Raw genomic sequence first — 21,931 nt, forward strand, 5'->3', positions numbered from 1 at the left:
ACGGTAGCCTAGTCTATAGCCTACTCTACTATGCAGGTCTTAAAACACTTTGAAAAGCCGGTAGCCTATAAATGGTGCATGTATTCATTCGTCATTTGATCCAAATACAACCAAAAACGATATTTAGACATGCTAATCAGACCAGTGTGTGTCTCAGTGGAAACCTCGTATGAATCTGATCTCGGGTCAGAATGGGATAAGACCAACAGCGGGGCATAAGAACAACGTGCGTTTAAACTAGTTCTGTGTTCATCCTTTCTTTCGGTTTCTTGTCAAACAAGAACATACTTTTAACATTTATAGCCCTACTGCATGCCTCTGCAGTATATATAGCCTATACTTTTCAACCAATTTGGAAATATTTCTATATTTGCTTTCTTCTTTGTTTTTAGACAGTGCCTCGGTTGTACAGTACATAGACTTGGCAGCTCACAGACTGTATAATTATGTCTGATAAAATGATAGGCTGTCGGTGTTAATTGAGGCTTGTTGAAACACTGACGTCGTGTGAAATGTTTGATCATTCATTCAAACTGTTATTTAGGACGTTGTTGTGTTTGGGGAAGTTATGTGGAACGTTGCTGACCCCTAGAGGAGGATCAGGGGTACTGCAGGCCTTTAGCAGTGCAGCTGTTTAAACATGAAAGTGATGAATCACAATGAATGCATTAATTATTACAATTCAATAATATGACTGTGAAATGGGCCATTCTGCACGATGAGTACTTTTATGTTTACTATAATAATAATAATAATAATAATAATAATAGCTCAGATTTATACCCAAAGCGCTTTACATAAAACAGTAGGAACAACTTTAATTACATAATATAATATTATGATAAGCAGGCCTATATATTATTTAACTCTAGAAAACTAAAAGACTTTATTTTGTTACACCATCACTAAACACGACACAGGTATACGAAATACATGGCAACGCTCAGTGACATCATAGTGATGTCAGAGGTGGGCGGGTCTCTCAGTGCCTTCATGATGCTCAGTGACATCATAATGATGTCAGAGGTGGGCGGGTCTCTCAGTGCCTCCATGATGCTCAGTGACATCATAGTGATGTCAGAGGTGGGCGGGCCTCCATGATGCTCAGTGACATCATAGTGATGTCAGAGGTGGGCGGGTCTCTCAGTGCCTCCATGATGCTCAGTGACATCATAATGATGTCAGAGGTGGGCGGGTCTCTCAGTGCCTCCATGATGCTCAGTGACATCATAGTGATGTCAGAGGTGGGCGGGCCTCCATGATGCTTAGTGACATCATAGTGATGTCAGAGGTGGGCGGGCCTCCATGATGCTTAGTGACATCATAGTGATGTCAGAGGTGGGCGGGTCTCTCAGTGCCTCCATGATGCTCAGTGACATCATAGTGATGTCAGAGGTGGGCGGGTCTCTCAGTGCCTCCATGATGCTCAGTGACATCATGATGATGTCAGAGGTGGGCGGGTCTCTCAGTGTCTCCATGATGCTCAGTGACATCATAATGTTCCTTTGGTCTACCTGCCTATTGATACAGTACCTAAAATTACGCATTTAAAGTGACTATACACATATTAACCATTTAACAGTTTCTTTAATAGTATTTTATTGGTAAAAAGGTCAATTGCCTTCTGTGGGTGAAATCCCATATTCACCCACAATGGACTTAGAGAAGTGTTTTATTTGAAGACACTGGTTCTGTTCAGAATTTATTGTCTCCCATCTTTCCACAAAATAATAGGAAATGCTCGATAGTGGTCTCGATAAGAACAATTTACAATTTAGGCATTTAGCAGACGCTCTTAATCCAGAGCGACTTACATTAAGCAAGAACAAAAAAAGCATGGGAATACATCACATAAAAACATTTATCATGAAACATGCGTAAGCTAAGAAAGTAACAGTGGAATATCTATATAATGAAACTATACATATAAACTATATATCTATACTACTATGCTATACATATGTACTATGACGTGCTATGACTACATACAATGCAATTATAGTGCCTTCTACATAACATGCTATAAGTCTGTATCAGATGCTATCTAAGTCTACAGAAATGCTATCTAAGGGGGTGGGGTAAGTGCTATGGGCCATGATGGAGTCTGAAAAGGTGGGTTTTCAGACTACGGCGGAAGATTGGGAGTGATGCTGCAGTTCTGACTGCAATGGGAAGTGCATTCCACAGTTTTGGAGCCAGAAGGGAGAAGAGTTTGGGACGTGTGGAGCGTTGTTGTCCCGGCGTTTTTAGTGAGGGTACTTCCAGCTTCCCTGCGTTGGCTGATCTGAGTGCGTGGGAGGGTTTGTAGGGTTCGATCATACTTGCAAGATATGGGGGAGCCATACCTTTGGTTGCTTTGAATGCCAGCATCAGAGCAACCAAAGGTATGGCTCCCCCTTATCTTGGGCCCGGCTCGATAAGCCTGATCGATAAGGTGCTCGTTATTATATTAATAAAACATTAACGAGCTCCATCCCCGTTACAAAGTCCAAGAGACATGACAGGCACGCTCCCAAAGCACGTGCATGAGCGCGCCCCGCAGGCAGGTAGCGGGAGCGCGCCCGCCCTTCAATTAGTAGTCTAACAAAGTGACGCCATGAAGAGACTGTGTTTTCTCCTGTCTGTCCTGTCTTGTTCTGCTCACAAACTCACCACGGAGATCCCTGTTCATACTCCTCTATTTCCTTTACCTGTGTGCGTCTTTGAACCGTGGTGAGTTGTGTTACACGTTGCTGTGATGTTTGAATTTATTCCTGAGTGTTACTTTCTTTCTGTCATTTATTATATGACCCCGGTCAGTGTGCTCATGTGCTTTATCTGCAATATGGACCTTACGCTATTTAGGCTGTCTATTTTCTGACATTCTAATCTAGCCTATAGTTTAGCTGACATAATACTTTTCCGGGTTTATTCCGCAGAAACCACACACATAGACATACACACTCACGCCATACCTGTGCATCTGTACGCTGTCCATGCTACCGCACCAACCCATTCTGACCGGGCACCCATTTTGGTGTCGGCATCATGTTATGCTTTAGCTATTGAAAAATAGCAGATCTACAAGCTCGTAGCGCGCCACCGAGTGGCGCGCTACGAGCTTGTAGGTCTGCTATTTTTTTTAAATCGAAGAACGACTGACATTTTTTTAGAATCTGATCTCAGGTCAGAATGGGTTCATCAGACCAGTCAGTGTGTGTCCAGTGGAAACCTCGTATGAATCTGATCTCAGGTCAGAATGGGTTAAACAATTGGACTCTGTATCTTGCCTCTGTATCCAGTGTTCTGACCGACACTCCAGAGCGAGTTTCCCCAGCACCTCTCCTTTCCCTATACCTTTATTTCAACCCCTTCTTATGATCCTATAGACGACTATTTCTGTTTACATAATTATAGTTTTGGGGGTGAATATAGTTTGAGCGGGTGCAGTACTTAGTTTAGACAGTTTTTGGTTTAGACTAGTCATTGGTTAGACCAGTCATTAGTCCTACAACTACAACCTATCTCAAACCCTCACCCTAAACCTAAACCTCCCACGGGGCAGCACACCTAAACCTAACCTTAACCCATGTCTAACCAATGACTAGTCTAAACTAAGTATGCACCCTAAACCTAACCTTAACCCATGTCTAACCAATGACTAGTCTAAACTAAGTATGCACCCTAAACCTAACCTTAACCCATGTCTAACCAATGACTAGTCTAAACTAAGTATGCACCCTAAACCTAACCTTAACCCATGTCTAACCAATGACTAGTCTAAACTAAGTATGCACCCCGTTTGAGCACTACTGATATAAGAAACATGAGGTTTTTTCAGAAAACGGTCTGTTTATTAAAAGACATTTTAAAAATGTCGACATCAGGCCTCGATGGATTAACCACGTCCAGGGACAGATTATCCATTGGGCCAGTGGGGCCGTGGCCCGGGGGCCCTTCATGGCTCTCAGGGGCCCTTCAGGGAAATCGGGTTCGTGCAGTACTAGGTTTGACGCTCTAAAAGGGCTCCTGGGACCCTTCATTGGCTGTTGATTTTGTTAAATCTAGGTTAAAAAGATGATAAAAACACGGAAAAACACGGAAATGTGGTGCGCACCGGCCCCAGGGGGCCCTCGTGGCGGTTAATCTGTCCCTGACCGCGTCTGATAAATAGTTTCACATTAAACAATGATTGTTTCCACTGAGCATGTGCCTGTTTGTTTCCCCCCTCCGCCACCTTAATAATAATAATAATAATAAACTTTATTTGTATAGCACCTTTCATACATAAATGCAGCTCAAAGTGCTTCACAAGGCAGGACACAAAAATAGAATACAATAAAACACAAGTAGTTAAAATGATAGAACAATGGCAAAGAACAAAATAAGAACATAAAAACATAGCGAAAAAACAAATAAAAACACCACATGCAGCAAATCAGTCAGGGCAGGAACGCACATATTAAAACTCAACTAAAAGCAAGAGTGAAGAAAGAGGTGAGTCTTGAGTTGGGATTTAAAAATGTCTACAGAGGGTGCGTGTCTGAGCTGGAATGGTAATTTATTCCAGGCTGTTGGGCCGTAGAAGCAGAAAGCTGCCTCACCATATTTTTTTACCTCGTAGGTTTCAGAAACCATGATGGAGTTCCTGAGCACCACGGAGCCCGTCTACCACCACCATAACTACCACAACGCCACCGATGGCTCCTCCTCCTCCTTCTCGGCGGGAGGCGGCGGCGACGGCGGCAACAACAACGGCTCCTTCGGCGAGGAGGAGTACGACGACTACCGCGACGAGCACGCCGAGCTGCGGCAGTCGCTCAACGTCATGTCGCTCATCGTCTACTGCCTGGCGTTCGTTCTGGGCGTGCTGGGCAACGGCGTGGTCATCTGGGTGACGGGCTTCAAGATGAAGAAGACCGTCAACACTGTGTGGTACGTTTACGTTTACGCTAAGACCGTCAACACCGTGTGGTACGTTTACGTTTACGCTGCAGCGGAGGACGTTGTTTTGGGATGTCGCTTTAGAAGTACGTTTGAACCTTAGAGTATATATGAATAGAGAAGGCACCCAGAGGAAACCCTGAGGCCAAATGGACATAGTGGCCGAATGAAGGTATTGCAGCCTGGCCCCAAACACATGAACAACGCGCTGGTCCGTTGACTATCATTGTACACGTTCACGACGGCAGCACGTTCGTCCGCGTTCGTGCACGTTCAACGGCAGCGCGTTCATGTGTTTGGGGCCAATCCATCCCAGAATGCTCTCTGTTCCTACCCGGAAGGAGGAGTGAAATCGCCTCATGCGCTTTTGAGCAACTTAATGCAAGTGGATGGAAGGAGAACTCGGATGCCATCTCTATTCATATATACTCTAAGGTTTGAACCCATTCTGGACGGGGGAAACACTTTTGGTGTTTTTAAGCAATGTTATACTTTAGCCATTGAAAAATAGCAGATTTACACAAGCTCGTAGCTTGTAGGTCTGCTATTTTTGAAAAAATCGTGAAAATGTGGCCCAAATGTTTGAATATATATTCAAACTGAATGAAGTGTCTGGTGCTGGGACTCTGTTGCAACGCACAGGTCCTCGCTCTACTCCTGGACTCCTACGTCTCTCCAGGAGTGGACCTGGTGAGACGTAGGAGGGGCCCGGACAGGAGACAACCCACAGAGCCTAGTCCCTCCATGTGCCAGAAGTGTACCTCCAAGCCCTGGCAGAGTAGTTCTGGAGTAGTTCCAACGGATTGTGTGGCCCTGGTTTTTCCCTAGTGGGACTGATCGAGGGTTTAGCTACTGGGATGTATAAGTCGGGACTTGATCACTCCCGGCTGGGTCGCCTGAGTGAGGGGTATGATGTTGGGTTGGATGTTGGAAGACCCGAAACCCCGTTGACCTCAGGATACATCACTGAGGATACGTCCCAGGTGATGACCTCAGGATACATCACTGAGGATACGTCCCAGGTGATGACCTCAGGATACATCACTGAGGATACGTCCCAGGTGATGACCTCAGGATACATCACTGAGGATACGTCCCAGGTGATGACCTCAGGATACATCACTGAGGATACGTCCCAGGTGATGACCTCAGGATACATCACTGAGGATACGTCCCAGGTGCATCCATGCGATGTTTTTTGTTATAATTCATCCATTCATTCATTCATCCATCTATCAACAGGTTCCTGAACCTGGCCGTGGCTGACTTCCTGTTCACGGCCTTCCTGCCGCTGAGCGTGGCCTACACGGCGCTGGACTTCCACTGGCCGTTCGGCCGCTTCCTGTGCAAGCTGAACTCCGCCGTGTCCTTCCTCAACATGTTCGCCTCCGTCTACGTGCTGGTGGTGATCAGCGCCGACCGCTGCGTCTCGGTGGCCTGGCCCGTGTGGGCGCAGAACCACCGCTCCGTGCGCGTGGCGTCGGGCGTCAGCCTGGCCGTGTGGAGCGTGGCGCTGGCGCTCAGCGCGCCCTACTTCGTGTTCCGCGACACGGGGCCCTCCTTCCACGACCAGGACATCACAAACTGCTTCAACAACTTCGCCTTCAGCGACGACTACGAGACGCCGGCCGTGGTGCGTCTCCGGCAGTTCAGACACCAGGTCAGTACGGTTCAGGGTTCTGGTTCAGACCGGTTCAGTGGGTTCAGGGTTCTGGTTCAGACCGGTTCAGTGGGTTCAGGGTTCTGGTTCAGACCGGTTCAGTGGGTTCAGGGTTCTAGTTCCCATTGCAGTCAGAACTGTCATACTGTCATATCGCGCCACCGAGTGGCGCGCTACGAGCTTGTAGGTTTTTTTTAAATCGAAGACACTTTTAGAATCTGATCTCAGGTCAGAATGGGTTCATCAGACCAGTGTGTGTGTCCAGTGGAAACCTCGTATGAATCTGATCTCAGGTCAGAATGGATTAAGAGCGTCTGCTAAATGCCTACATAGTAAATTGTAGTTCAGACCGGTTGTTGTTGTTGTTTTTGGCAGCAAAGTTATTCGTTTTAGTTTTTATTCATTAGTCTCTTGAATAGTTTTCATTTAGTTTTCAGTCACATTTTAGTCACCTGGCTGGAATGTTTTAGTTAATAGTCTAGTTTTAGTCGACTAAATGACATAGGATTTTAGTCGACTAAATCTACAGTTGATTTAGTCGACTGAAATGTATTTTGGCGGGCCTTGATGCCGTAGTAAAGACTGTTTTTACACTTGTAGATCGGCTGAAAATAGCCGATCTACAAGCTCACAATGAGCTTGATTGATTCTTGTTCAGACTGGTTGTTATTGTTTTTGGCAGCAAAGATTTTAGTTTTAGTTTTAGACATTAGTCTCTTGAATAGTTTTCATTTAGTTTTCACATTTTACTAGTCACCTGGAATGTGTTAGTGTTAGTCTAGTTTTAGTCGACTAAAATGTCATAGGATTTTAGTCGACTAAATCTACAGTTGATTTAGTCGACTGAATGTATTTTTGGCGGGCCTTGATGCCGTCGTAATATGTTTTTTACACATAAACGATCTACAAGCTCACAAGGAGCTTGATTGATGATCCTGATTGTAAAACTAAATTAACCCATTTTGGGGCGGGAACCCCTTTTGGTGTTAGCATCATGTTATGCTTTAGCTATTGAAAAATAGCAGATCTACAAGCTCATGAGCTATGAGCTATGAGCTTGTAGGTCTGCTATTTTTTGAAAAATCGAAGAACGACTGACATAGAAACATAGCTTTATCAGAAAACTGTCAGGATGTAGAAGACATGTTTAGAATCTGATCTCAGGTCAGAATGGGTTAATAACCTTTCCTGTCCAACTGCCCCCCGCCCCCCCCACCAGGCCATGACGGTGACCCGCTTCCTGCTGGGCTTCGTGGCGCCGTTCAGCGCCATCGTCTCCTGCTACGCCGTCATCGTGCACCGGCTGCGGCGGAACCGCTCGCTGGCCTCCCGCTCGGGCCGGCCCTTCAAGATCATCGCCGCCGTCATCACCGCCTTCTTCCTGTGCTGGGCGCCCTACCACGTGATGGCGCTCATCGAGATGGTACGTACGTCTGTTTGTGTCTGTTGTGTGTCTGTTGTGTGTCTGTATGTGTGTCTGTTGTGTGTCTGTTGTGTGTCTGTATGTGTGTCTGTTGTGTGTCTGTATGTGTGTCTGTTGTGTGTCTGTTGTGTGTCTGTTGTGTGTCTGTTGTGTGTCTGTTGTGTGTCTGTTGTGTGTCTGTATTTGTGTCTGTATTTGTGTCTGTATTTGTGTCTGTTGTGTGTCTGTTCCTGTGCTGGGCGCCGTACCGCGTGACGGCGCTCATCGAGATGGTAAGTCTGTATTTGTGGGAAATATGAAGATTCAAATCTATATAGTATATTATTGTTGTTCCATGCTATAGTCTGTCTGTTCGTGTCTGTGAGCAACGACACCTTAACCCATTCTGACCTGAGATCAGATTCATACGAGGTTTCCACTGGACACACACTGGTCTGATTAACCCATTCTGACCTGAGATCAGATTCTAAAAAATGTCAGTCATTCTTTCAATTTTTCAAAAATAGCAGACCTACAAGCTTGTAGGTCTGCTATTTTTCAATAGCTAAAGCATAACATGATGCTAATACCAAAATGGGTTCCCGTTCAAAATGGATTAATAATAATAATAATAATACATTTTATTTACAAGTAAGACGCGCAAACGCGGGAAGCGAACGCAGCTCGTAAATTGCAATAACAACAATTAGAATAAATTACGTACTTTTTTTTTCTTCTTTTTAGTTAGTAATTGCGTGTGTGTGTGTGTGTGTGTGTGTGTGTGTGTGTGTGTGTGTGTGTGTGTGTGTGTGTGTGTGTGTGTGTGGTTGTGTGTGTGTGTGTGTGTGGTTGTGTGTGTGTGTGTGTGTGTGTGTGTGTGTGTGTGTGTGTGTGTGTGTGTGTGTGTGTGTGTGTGTGTGTGTGTGTGTGTGTGTGTGTGTGTGTGTGTGTGTGTGCTACAGCTGCGCCCTCTGGTGGCTGGCGGGTGGTGTCACAGCGGGACAGACAGACACACAGACATGATCTGCAGGGTCTCATAGTTAGTGCTCATTGCGTTCGCAATCGCTGCGTTCGCAATAACGCACTTTACATTTGAAACAAATCTCAAAGTGCTACAGGCAGAAAAAAATGTAAAGGAAAAAAATTGTTAAAACAGTAATAAAACAGTTAAAACAGCACACAGGGCAGCTTAAAAGTCGGACTGGGCAAATGCCTTACTAAAGAGGAAGGTCTTTAGTCCCTTTGTTGGCCTGAAAGCCTGTCTTAATCCAATCAAGCTGTATGTAAAAGACCATGTCACACCTATTGTTTGTTAGGAGACCCTGCTGGGCCTGAACAGGTATCAATTCAATTCAATTCAAAGGGCTTTATTGGCATGAGAAAACATACGTTTACATTACCAAAGCAGAAAGAACAATACAACAATACAGCAATACAATCAAAACGAAAATGATGTACATTTGAAGGTCAGAATCTTCAATAGATCAAATTCTATGTACCAAGATCACTCGATGCAGGTATAGTGCAGGAATAATATACACAATGATTAGTCTTTAGGGTGGTTGTGTTCCATTTGATATCCTTCTCCTATCACAGCAACTCACAAATCTTGCTGCTGTGTTTTGCACATTGTTGTGTACATTGTATGTGTCTCTGATGTCTTATAGGTACAATGGAGAATGGACAGATGGTTAGGAAGTGTAGCTCGGTTTCCACTTCGTTTAGTGTGCAGTGGGTGCATAGTAGTCTGTCTTCTCTCGGGATACAGGTCTGCCTATGACGGCCTTTCTCGATCGCCAGACTTTGCTCACTGAGTCTGTACCTAGTTAAGATTTTTCTTTGTTTTGGGTCGGTCACGGTGCTCAGGTATTCTGCCACGGTGTATTCTCTGTTTAGCATTCTAGTTTACTCTGCTTTTGTGTTGCTTCTTTCCAATGTGTCAGATAGTTTTCCTTTTGCTGTTATCGGTATCACTAGGTAGGTTCCTGTCTCAGGGGGGGGGGGGGGGGGCGACAGCCAAGAGAGTCATTGTATTGTATACCTTTGTGATGGTGATGGTTATCTGTGGACCTGCTTTTGGGCTATAAGAGAGGACCTATAGGGAGAAGCTGAGGGGTCTGGTGGGAGGGAGACCACCAGAGAGAGAGATGGAACTGAGAGAGAACATTGAGTGAGACAGGCTAGGCCTGCTAGACTGAGAGATGTTGTTTAGCTTTGTTGCTGTTCTTCTGAATAAACGACTAAGCAGTGTTGTTTTCGTCGACTAAAACTAAGACGAAAAATGTTCGTCGACTACCTTTTTCCACTGAAGAAAACTAAATGGAAACTAAATTAAAACTGTGCTATGGTGACTAAAACTAAGACTAAATATACTGACAATTTCGTTGACAAATAAAAACTAGACTAAAATGTTAGGAAGGGACTAGTTTGACAACAGATCCAGTATAAGTCATTTTACACTTGGTTGCATGCTGAAAATAGCAGATCTACAAGCGCGACGCGTTGTGAGCTTGTAGATCTGCTATTTTCAGCAAGTGTAAAATAAGTCATTATGACGGCAACAAGGCCCGCCAAAAGAATACATTTTAGTCGACTAAATCACCTGTATATTTAGTCGACTAAAATCTTATGATATTTAGTCGGCTAAAACTAGACTAACAATAAAACATTCCAGGTGACTAAAATGTGACTAAAACTAAATGAAAACTTTTCAAGAGACTATAATGACTAAAACTAAAATAGAAATTTGCTGCCAAAAACAACACTGCTTCTAAGATATACATTCACCCAGATGGACATATAATACTATATTGATCTCCATGACCCAGGTGAACCACGCGGCGGTGGAGTTCAGCGAGACGCTGGACCACGTGACCACCATCGGCGTGCCCATCGCCACCTCGCTGGCCTTCCTGAACAGCTGCCTGAACCCGCTGCTCTACGTCTTCATGGGGCAGGACTTCAAGGACAAGGTGCGGCGCTCCGTGCTGAAGGTCCTGGAGCACGCCTTCACGGAGGAGCCCTCGCAGCGCTCCAACGTCACCTACACCAACTCGGGGGTCATCGGCGGCGGCGGCGGCCGCAGCAAGGAGAAGTCCTATTCCGACGCAGAGGTGTAGCGCCCTCCGGAGGCACGGAGGAGATCAGAAGAACTTTGGGGGGGTTTTTTTCTTCTTTTTTTTGTTCGTGTTTTTTTTGTGGTTTTCGCCTTTATTTTATATATTTAACCCATTCTGACCTGAGATCAGATTCATACGAGGTTTCCACTGGACACACACTGGTCTGATTGACCCATTCTGACCTGAGATCAGATTAAAAAAATGTCAGTCGTTCTTCGATTTTTTTCAAAAATAGCAGACCTACAAGCTCATAGCGCGCCACTCGGTGGTGCGCTACGAGCTTGTAGATCTGCTATTTTTCAATAGCTAAAGCATAACATGATGCTAACACCAAAATGACACGACAATGACAAGGAGAAGTCCTATTCCGACGCAGAGGTGTAGCCTCTCCGGAGGCACGGAGGAGATCAGAAGAACTTTGTGTTTTTTTCTTCTTTTTTTTGTTCGTGTTTTTTTGTGGCTTTCGCCTTTAAAGAGAATTATTTTTGCGGCTTTTACGCCTTTTATTGGTTCTAAGGGACAGACAGTAGGCTGACAGGAAACGGGAGAGAGAGATGGGGGGGGGGGGGATGACATGCAGTAAAGGCCGTGTCGGGTCCGGGAGTCGAACCCGCGGCACACTGCGACTGGATCACCAGTCGGGTGCCCAGACGGTTATTACGTCACCACCGCCTGGGCCAGAACTTTGTGTTTTTTTCTTCTTTTTTTGTCATGTTTTTTTGTGGCTTTTTTTTGCCTTTATTTTATTTATTTTATAGAGGGACAGAAAGTATACGCTGACAGGAAATGGGGGAGAGAAAGATGGGGGTGGGGGGGGGGGGGGGCGGGGGGGTGACAAGCAGTAAAGGCCGTCGTGGATCAGGAGTCGAACCCGCGGCACGAACGCTGCCAGACTGGATTACCGGCCGAGAACTTTTGTTGTTTTGTTTTTTAATATTTTTTTTGATCCCACGATTTTTCCACCCAGTGTCAATTATTTAATGTAATCCTGGGCGCTACACGCTTCCTCTGCCAACCTGGGGAGGGCGCAACGGACGGAATGACTGACCTCATGCTTCCTTCTATGCATGAGGAGTCCAAGCTGCTTCCTTCTTTTCACCTGACAGAGGGGAGGGAGTTTAACCCGGTTGGACCCGGTCGTAGCGCAGTAGCGCTAGGAACAGCGAAGGAACTCCGCGGTATTCCCGGAAATTCCCAGAACTTTTGCAGAGCACAAAACAATGACTGAGATCCTTTTTTTTTTGGCTGCGTTTTGTTTTGCTAAAGCCTTTTCCTGTCGGACACACACACACACACACACACACACACACACACACACACACACACACACACACACACACACACACACACACACACACACACACACACACACACACACACACACACACACACACACACACACACACACACACACACATTCACACACACACACACACAGCTATTTTTGTAAGATTCATCTGGCTTACAGGCTAATAAGGAGCCCCTCCTTGGACTTTATTTTATTATTGTGTACAATTGTAAATATATCTTTATTTTTTATTATACATGTATAATAGCGTCCGTTGTACTATACAATATGAGATTGAAACGATGATGACAGAATATTCAAAAGAATCCTATACTGTATGTTGTCGACGCCAGAGTTTTCAAAACACGGAATTGTTTGGAGACTAAGATTTTCCAGGTATGGGTTAAGAAATGATACATGTCAGTCAGTCACAAAACATGCTTATGTTTTGTATACCTTGTGCTGGCCGTTGGTTATTTGCGATGAATATAGTCTGGTGTATAGTATACGCAAAGTAAGTGTTGTTTAACCCATTCTGACCTGAGATCAGATTCTAAAAATGTCTTCTACATCCTGACAGTTTTCTGAAAAAGCTATGTTTCTATGTCAGTGGTTCTTCGATTTAAAAAAAAATAGCAGACCTACAAGCTCATAGCGCGCCACTCGGTGGCGCGCTATGAGCTTGTAGATCTGCTATTTTACAATAGCTAAAGCATAACACGATGCTAACACCAAAAGGGGTTCCCGCCCCAGAATGGGTTAAAGCAGTGATTCTCAAAGTGGGGTGCGAGGACCCCCAGGGGTCCATGGGGGTGTTCCAGGGGGATCGGTAAAAAAATGATAGTTAAGATATGAACTAATGGACCCTATATTTGGTCTGTAACTCAAGGTCCCTGGCATAGCTTTTCAAATGGGGTCCACAGGGCTAATAAAGTGTCAATTTGGGGGTCCAATTGACATGACACAGGTTGAGAACCATATGGTTTAAAGCTGACATCTGGAACTTGTTTTAATCGCTAAAACATTAATCGGTCCTTGAGGGAGTTCCAGGGGGTCCCCGGCTAAATGATAGTTTGGAACCGAATGGACCCTCATGGGTCTGTAACTCTGAGAGTGTACAAATGGACCCTTATGGGTCTGTAACTCTGAGAGTGTACAAATGGACCCTTATGGGTCTGTAACTCTGAGAGTGTACAAATGGAACCTGGTGATTTATCTATAAACAATGACCACTCAGCCATACGTTATCCTGCTTATCACACGGCTACTTAATACATAAATTAATAAATTGACCCAAAACCATAGACTGTACAAAATATGGACAAAGCGTTCCCCGGGTCTAACATGGACGTAAAATGAAGCCTGTAATTCCTTGCACTGTAAGTCGCCATCTTTCTAGATCCGTTTGGGCCCAGCTGGCCCATTGGCTGGCCCAGACAACGAGGCGGGACTTCCCCCCTTCTTCTTCGTTGGTTTTTATTTTGACTGAACGGGGGGGGGGGGGGGGGTGGCTCCCGTTCATAGACTGTAACGGTAGCCACGCCCCTCAGAACATGCGCAACTTTATGGTCATTTTTTTAATAAATGGGACCATAATTTTCCAAAAAGAATATTATGACATTAGAAATTAGACTTTAAACTAGTGACTGGAAGCAGAAAGTATTCATGACCATGTTTATTAAGGTAATACAGTCTAGGTGAAGTTGGGCCCAAATACATGGACTTCTATGGAGCTATGGGGTTTTTTTGGGCCCAATGACAGCGCCACAACAGGCCATTATATGAACTTTCAGGAAGTCCCGATTTCCTTAGTGGCTTCACAAAATATCTGTCTGACTGCCCCCCTGGTTAAATATCTGTCTGACTGCCCCCCTGGTTAAATATCTGTCTGACTGCCCCCCTGGTTAAATATCTGTCTGACTGCCCCCCCCCTGGTTAATTATCTGTCTGACTGCCCCCCTGGTTAAATATCTGTCTGACTGCCCCCCTGCCCAAAACACAACAAAACGAGGTATTTCCTTGCTTGGTAATGAGAGTATATTCCATAAGTGTCGCGCTGGCTGGCCATCTGCCCAGCTGCAGCACTGCAGTCGGAGAACGAGGAAGTGAGTTGATCAAATAGAATCCATTTTCTGGTACTGAAAAAAAAACATGTTTGAGAGCAATGTTTAGCTGTAAATGACATTGTGTGTGTGTGTGTGTGTGTGTGTGTGTGTGTGTGTGTGTGTGTGTGTGTGTGTGTGTGTGTGTGTGTGTGTGTGTGTGTGTGTGTGTGTGTGTTTACATGATGGCTGTCATGTTGGAAATAGCAGTAAATCAAGTGGGGCGCCAGTGTTGTTTTTGGCAGCAAATTTCTATTTTAGTTTTAGTCATAGTCTCCTGAATAGTTTTCACTTAGTCTTAGTCACATTAATTTTTAGTCACCTGGAATGTATTAGTGTTAGTCTAGTTTTAGTCGACTAAATGTCATATGATTTTAGTCGACTAAATCTACAGTTGATTTAGTCGACTAAAATGTGTTTTGACAGGCCTTGATGTCATTGTAATGACATATTTTACACTTTGGTTGCATGCTGAAAAAAGCAGATCTACAATCTCACAAGAGTGAGATTGTATATCTGCTATTTTCAACATGCAACCCAGCATAAAACTGGATCTCTTGTCCACTAGTCCCTTCCTAACATTTTAGTCTAGTTTTTATTTGTTGACGGAATTGTCAGTATATTTAGTCTCAGTTTTAGTCATCATAGCTTAGTTTTCATTTAGTTTCCATTTAGTTTTCTTCAGTGGAAAAGGTAGTCGGCGAACATTTTTCGTCTTAGTTTTAGTCGACGAAAACAACACTGGCGGGGCGGTCTGTTATCAAGAAATAACACACCGCTGAATTCTGCGATTGGCCAATCAGAATCAAGCATTCAACCAAGCCATGTAATAAATGTAATTAGTTACTTTTCACCACTATGAAATGCTCTATGATGGGTTATGGTTATTTGTTATGAAACATGATGAGTCGGTTCTTTTAACTATAATTATTATAATGTGTTGTTAGCATAAAGCATTATCACAGACAGACAGGCCTGTAACTACAGTTACCGAGTAGAGACGCGCCATTTTGAAATTATGACAGATCTGCGATTATGTCCGATATATTACATTATTAAATTATATTTATATTAAACTCATTGTCATTTTTCATCTTTTGTTCTGCTGGTGGAAGTAGATGGTACTAAACAGCCAATGATGATGTTTAGGTGAAATAAATAACAGGAAAAACATTTTTAGCACAAAGCCATCGAGTACAAAGCCATCGACCGCTCACTTTATTATTGATTGTTGACACAAATATCTTGAGATCGGTTGGATACCGATTTGCCGTGGATGCACTGGTGGGTTAGCAGAGAAATCTTATATTCATGTATGTACAGTATGTATGTATATGTATTTATATAAGATCTTGTTTAAAAAATAATCTGCCACTGGGGGACGGGTTTGGGAACTGACCACAGCCCTGCTATTAGTATCAATACTATCATGTATTGAACTGACCACAGCCCTCCTATTAGTATCAATACTATCATGTATTGAACTGACCACAGCCCTCCTATTAGTATCAATAGAGCACCGAAGTCTGACGTCACTTTCAGTAGAGGGCGCTAAGTCCCCAGGTTCATGTATTTGTTTAGTTGCATTGAAATCCCCATTGAGGCGATTTGAGATCGCCTCATATAACAACTGTGTTTGAAAAATGAACATGTCACCCCGGCCGCTTCACTCATATGGATATGAAGAATCAACTGACTGAGAGAAAACACTAATGTTACTGCTGCTGAATTAGTTACATTTTCGCTAGAAGCAGACTGTATCATATATGAGTGACTGACTGTTGCAAACGATACAGAGACACCTCCCTGACAATATAACGATACAGAGACACCTCCCTGACAATATAACGATACAGAGACACCTCCCTGACAATATAACGATACAGAGACACCTCCCCGACAATAACGCCGAGACAGCTTGTTTATTGTTGGACCACAACGCTTATAGTAGACAATATTAAGATCACCCCATGTTATTCTCCATATAGAAATTACTTCCGCGAACCAGGGGGGGAATCGAAGGGATGAGCGAGTTACGTCAGGACTTCGGTGCTCTATACTATCATGTATTGAACTGACCACAGCCCTCCTTTTAGTATCAATACTATCATGTATTGAACTGACCACAGCCCTCCTATTAGTATCAATACTGTCATGTATTGAACTGACCACAGCCCTCCTATTAGTATCAATACTATCATGTATTGAACTGACCACAGCCCTCCTATTAGTATCAATACTGTCATGTATTGAACTGACCACAGCCCTCCTATTAGTATCAATACTGTCATGTATTGAACTGACCACAGCCCTCCTATTAGTATCAATACTATCATGTATTGAACTGACCACAGCCCTCCTATTAGTATCAATACTTTCATGTATTGAACTGACCACAGCCCTCCTATTAGTATCAATACTGTCATGTATTGAACTGACCACAGCCCTCCTATTAGTATCAATACTATCATGTATTGAACTGACCACAGCCCTCCTATTAGTATCAATACTGTCATGTATTGAACTGACCACAGCCCTCCTATTAGTATCAATACTGTCATGTATTGAACTGACCACAGCCCTCCTATTAGTATCAATACTATCATGTATTGAACTGACCACAGCCCTCCTATTAGTATCAATACTGTCATGTATTGAACTGACCACAGCCCTCCTATTAGTATCAATACTATCATGTATTGAACTGACCACAGCCCTCCCATTAGTATCAATACTATCATGTATTGAACTGACCACAGCCCTCCTTTTAGTATCAATACTATCATGTATTGAACTGACCACAGCCCTCCTATTAGTATCAATACTGTCATGTATTGAACTGACCACAGCCCTCCTATTAGTATCAATACTGTCATGTATTGAACTGACCACAGCCCTCCTATTAGTATCAATACTGTCATGTATTGAACTGACCACAGCCCTCCTATTAGTATCAATAGAGCACCGAAGTCTGACGTCACTTTCAGTAGAGGGCGTCAGTCCCCAGGTTCATGTATTTGTTTAGTTGCATTGAAATCCCCATTGAGGCGATTTGAGATCGCCTCATATAACAACTGTGTTTGAAAAATAAACATGTCACCCCGGCCGCTTCACTCATATGGATATGAAGAATCAACTGACTGGGAGAAAACGCTAATGTTACTGCTGCTGAATTAGTTAGATTTTCGCTAGAAGCAGACTGTATCATATATGAGTGTCTGACTGTTGCAAACGATACAGAGACACCTCCCTGACAATATAACGATACAGAGACACCTCCCTGACAATATAACGATACAGAGACACCTCCCTGACAATATAACGATACAGAGACACCTCCCTGACAATATAACGATACAGAGACACCTCCCCGACAATAACGCAGAGACAGCTTGTTTATTGTTGGACCACAACGCTTATAGTAGACAATATTAAGATCACCCCATGTTATTCTCCATATAGAAATTACTTCCGCGAACCAGGGGGGGAATCGAAGGGATGAGCGAGTTACGTCAGGACTTCGGTGCTCTATACTATCATGTATTGAACTGACCACAGCCCTCCTATTAGTATCAATACTGTCATGTATTGAACTGACCACAGCCCATTAGTATCAATACTATCATGTATTGAACTGACCACAGCCCTCCTATTAGTATCAATACTATCATGTATTGAACTGACCACAGCCCTCCTATTAGTATCAATACTATCATGTATTGAACTGACCACAGCCCTCCTATTAGTATCAATACTATCATGTATTGAACTGACCACAGCCCTCCTATTAGTATCAATACTATCATGTATTGAACTGACCACAGCCCTCCTATTAGTATCAATACTGTCATGTATTGAACTGACCACAGCCCTCCTATTAGTATCAATACTATCATGTATTGAACTGACCACAGCCCTCCTATTAGTATCAATACTATCATGTATTGAACTGACCACAGCCCTCCTATTAGTATCAATACTATCATGTATTGAACTGACCACAGCCCTCCTATTAGTATCAATACTATCATGTATTGAACTGACCACAGCCCTCCTATTAGTATCAATACTATCATGTATTGAACTGACCACAGCCCTCCTATTAGTATCAATACTATCATGTATTGAACTGACCACAGCCCTCCTTTTAGTATCAATACTGTCATGTATTGAACTGACCACAGCCCTCCTATTAGTATCAATACTTTCATGTATTGAAAACAGATATTACCCGCCTATTACTATATGAGACACAGACCGAGTAGAGGAGGATTAACATAACTAGTCTGACCTTTGACCTTTGTCAGAAGAAAATCACCTGCTTACGCTGACACCGGCACTGCAAACAAAAAGCCAGATCTACAAGCTCTCACCGTGTCGCGTCCGCGACACGGTGAGAGCTTGTAGATCTGGCTTTTTTTTTACACGTGAGCTGTTCTCACAGATCGCCTGTCTTGCTTTTCTGTTATCTAATATTTTTGTCCCACGATTTTTGCAACCCATTTTTTTTTTTTTTTCACCCAGTGTCAATATTATCTAATGCAGTGGCGTGCACAGATAGACACTAGGGGGTGCTAGAGCACCCCCTGCACTTATGGCAATTTTGCTCTTTTATCAAATCTTGATAAAGAAACGCTTCTTCTATATTATTTAGGCCCCCCACAATCTAAAGCTATGTTTCTATGTCAGTGGTTCTTCGCTTAAAGAAAAATAGCAGACCTACAAGCTCATATCGCGCCACTCGGTGGCGCGCTATGAGCTTGTAGATCTGCTAATTTTCAATAGCTAAAGCACCAAAATGTGCTGCACAAGGTGCCCTTTTTTTCACTCGAGCACCTGCCCCTCTAAATGTCTGTGCACGCCACTGATCTAATGTAATCCTGGGCGCTATACAGTTCCTACACCAACCTGGGGAGAGCATCGGAATGACCTCATGCTTCTCACCTCTAGCTTTTCTGTCTTGGATTATGAACGCCCTACCAACAGCCATTAAGAAATGTGAATCCCTATAGCCTCCTTCCAAACCGCTCTGTACCCTCCACTGTGCACCAATTGTGTAATTTGTTTGCGTGTGTAAACTTGAAACATTATTGTAGGCCTACTAGAAAAAAAAATGTCTATTTTCCCTTCATCTTTATCCTTTTTAGTGTAATAGTATTAGTTTACTATAATTAGATTAATACACGATAATCAACACTAACACTTTATTTAGAACACACCCACATCATATTACGGAGACGGAGTGCATGCTCAATCAATTATTCAATCAAAGCAAACGGCATACACAATTACACACTATTAGTTTGCCTCTTTTACAAAAATAAAACATACAAGTTAGTCACAACAAGGCTGCATTCTGTCGCGCGTGCCAAGCTGTCATTCTCTTTCTCTTCTTTTTTTTTTATATATTTTTTATCCCACGATTTTGTAACCCATTTTTCACCCCTGTGTCAATCATCTAATGTGATCCTGGGCTCTACACACCCTCCACCAACCTAGTCCCCATATATGGGGGACAAGGGGAGACCAGCCTAGTCCCCATATATGGGGGACAAGGGGAGACCAACCTAGTCCCCATATATGGGGTACAAGGGGAGACCAACCTAGTCCCCATATATGGGGGACAAGGGGAGAGCAACCTAGTCCCCATATATGGGGGACAAGGGGAGACCAACCTAGTCCCCATATATGGGGGACAAGGGGAGAGCAACGGACTTGAACTCATGCTTCCTTCATGCCTGAGTGTCCAAGTTGCTCCTTTACACCTGAGTTTCCCTGGTTGGACGTAGCGCGTGGAAGGAACACGTTATTCCAACCAGTTCCTTTCCCCTCCATCAGGCGCCCCGGCTGGCCAGGGGGAGGCAGTTTAGTGACCAGGATTACTGCATGTTTTTGTGAGGGTACCTACCCTAGGGGACACGGGGAGAACATGCAAACTCCACACAGAAAGGCCCTTTCGCCAACCCCGCCTTCAGGTATGGGCACTGATGACGTGGAGGAGGAAACACGCCGCCAGCACCCACAGCACCCCCAGCGGGAATCGAACCCAGGACCTTCTAGCTGTGAGGCGACAGCACTACCAACTGTGCCACCGTACCGTCGTCCCTTTTCCATCTCGCCCCACTACTCTACCTAGCTGTAAATAACAAACAAAATTCATATGTTCAATTTACAATTTACAATTTAGGCATTTAGCAGACGCTCTTAATCCAGAGCGACTTACATTAAGCAAGAACAAAAAAGCATGGGAATACATCACATAAAAACATTTATCATGAAACATGCGTAAGCTAAGAAAGTAACAGTGGAATATCTATATAATTAAACTATACATATATACTATACATATATACTATACTATGCTATACATATGTACTGACGTGCTATGACTATATACAATGCAATACGAGACAGGCAAATCATTTACATCTCCCAAAGTTCCGTACTGGTCTGTGTCAGTTCTCCATCAGATACAGGGGGGCCCAGCTATGGAACACCTACACAGCAATCTCATCAAATTCTACTTCATTAAAACATTTCAAACATAAGTTTAGGACCCACTTAATTGACCAGATCACCTAATTATATTTCTTTGTATCATCTATTCTTTTCTCTAATCATGTAAATAACCAATGTTGTGTTTTTGTTTTGTTGTTTTGTTTATGTTTTATATACTGCATTCATGTTTTCTGGATATTCTATATCTCATGTACAATGTTTCATTTTAATTTATATAGGTAGAGGCCTCGTATAAGCCCCTTGGGCTTTTTTGCCTAAGCCTAGCACCTTACCCTTTTCATATTTATGTTCACTATGTTGTTTTTATACTGTGCTGAATAAATAAATACAATAAATACAAAATACAATTATAGTGCCGTCTACATAACATGCTATAAGTCTGTATCAAATGCTATCTAAGTCTACAGAAATGCTATCTAAGGGGGTAGGGTAAGTGCTATGGGCCATGATGGAGTCTGAAGAGGTGGGTTTTCAGGCTACGGCGGAAGATTGGGAGTGATGCTGCAGTTCATGTTCATGTTGGTGATTATGTAAAAGGTATTATCATATTAATGTATATCTTTGTTAAGTTCACTCTGTATATCCACGGGCATAATAGCATGATGATGCCATTATGATACCATTGGGCTACATGGAAATTAACTGCTAGAATTGGTTCTAAATTCACTAATTAATGAAGCAGTCACCGACTGTCTCTGTGTCATGTTGTTCTTTCTTTAATTGTACAGAGTATAGAGATCGACTATATATACAATCAAATAAATCTGTATACAAGATAATTTCAGATTTCAGAGAGGGAGGGGAAATACTAAATTAATTGTTAACTTAACTGTTAACTACATTAAACCATTCTGAACGGGAACCCATTTTATAGTGTTAGCATCATGTTATGCTTTAGCTATTGAAAAATAGCAGATC

At 43.3% G+C, this 21,931-nt stretch overlaps 1 protein-coding gene across 1 annotated transcript; it reads left to right on the top strand.

The window, feature by feature from the left end:
- Nucleotides 1-4,615: 4,615 nt before the first annotated feature.
- On the top strand, nucleotides 4,616-11,104 carry fpr1 (formyl peptide receptor 1; the record flags this gene model as incomplete). The annotated part of the gene is made up of 4 exons (XM_083761289.1): nucleotides 4,616-4,914; nucleotides 6,166-6,583; nucleotides 7,803-8,006; nucleotides 10,814-11,104. The coding sequence occupies 4 exons, from the start codon at nucleotides 4,616-4,618 to the stop codon at nucleotides 11,102-11,104; spliced, it is 1,212 nt and encodes a 403-aa protein (XP_083617415.1).
- Nucleotides 11,105-21,931: the final 10,827 nt, after the last annotated feature.

Source organism: Protomyctophum parallelum, assembly GCF_964188405.1.
Source record: "Protomyctophum parallelum genome assembly, chromosome: 3".
Classification (NCBI taxonomy): domain Eukaryota; kingdom Metazoa; phylum Chordata; class Actinopteri; order Myctophiformes; family Myctophidae; genus Protomyctophum; species Protomyctophum parallelum.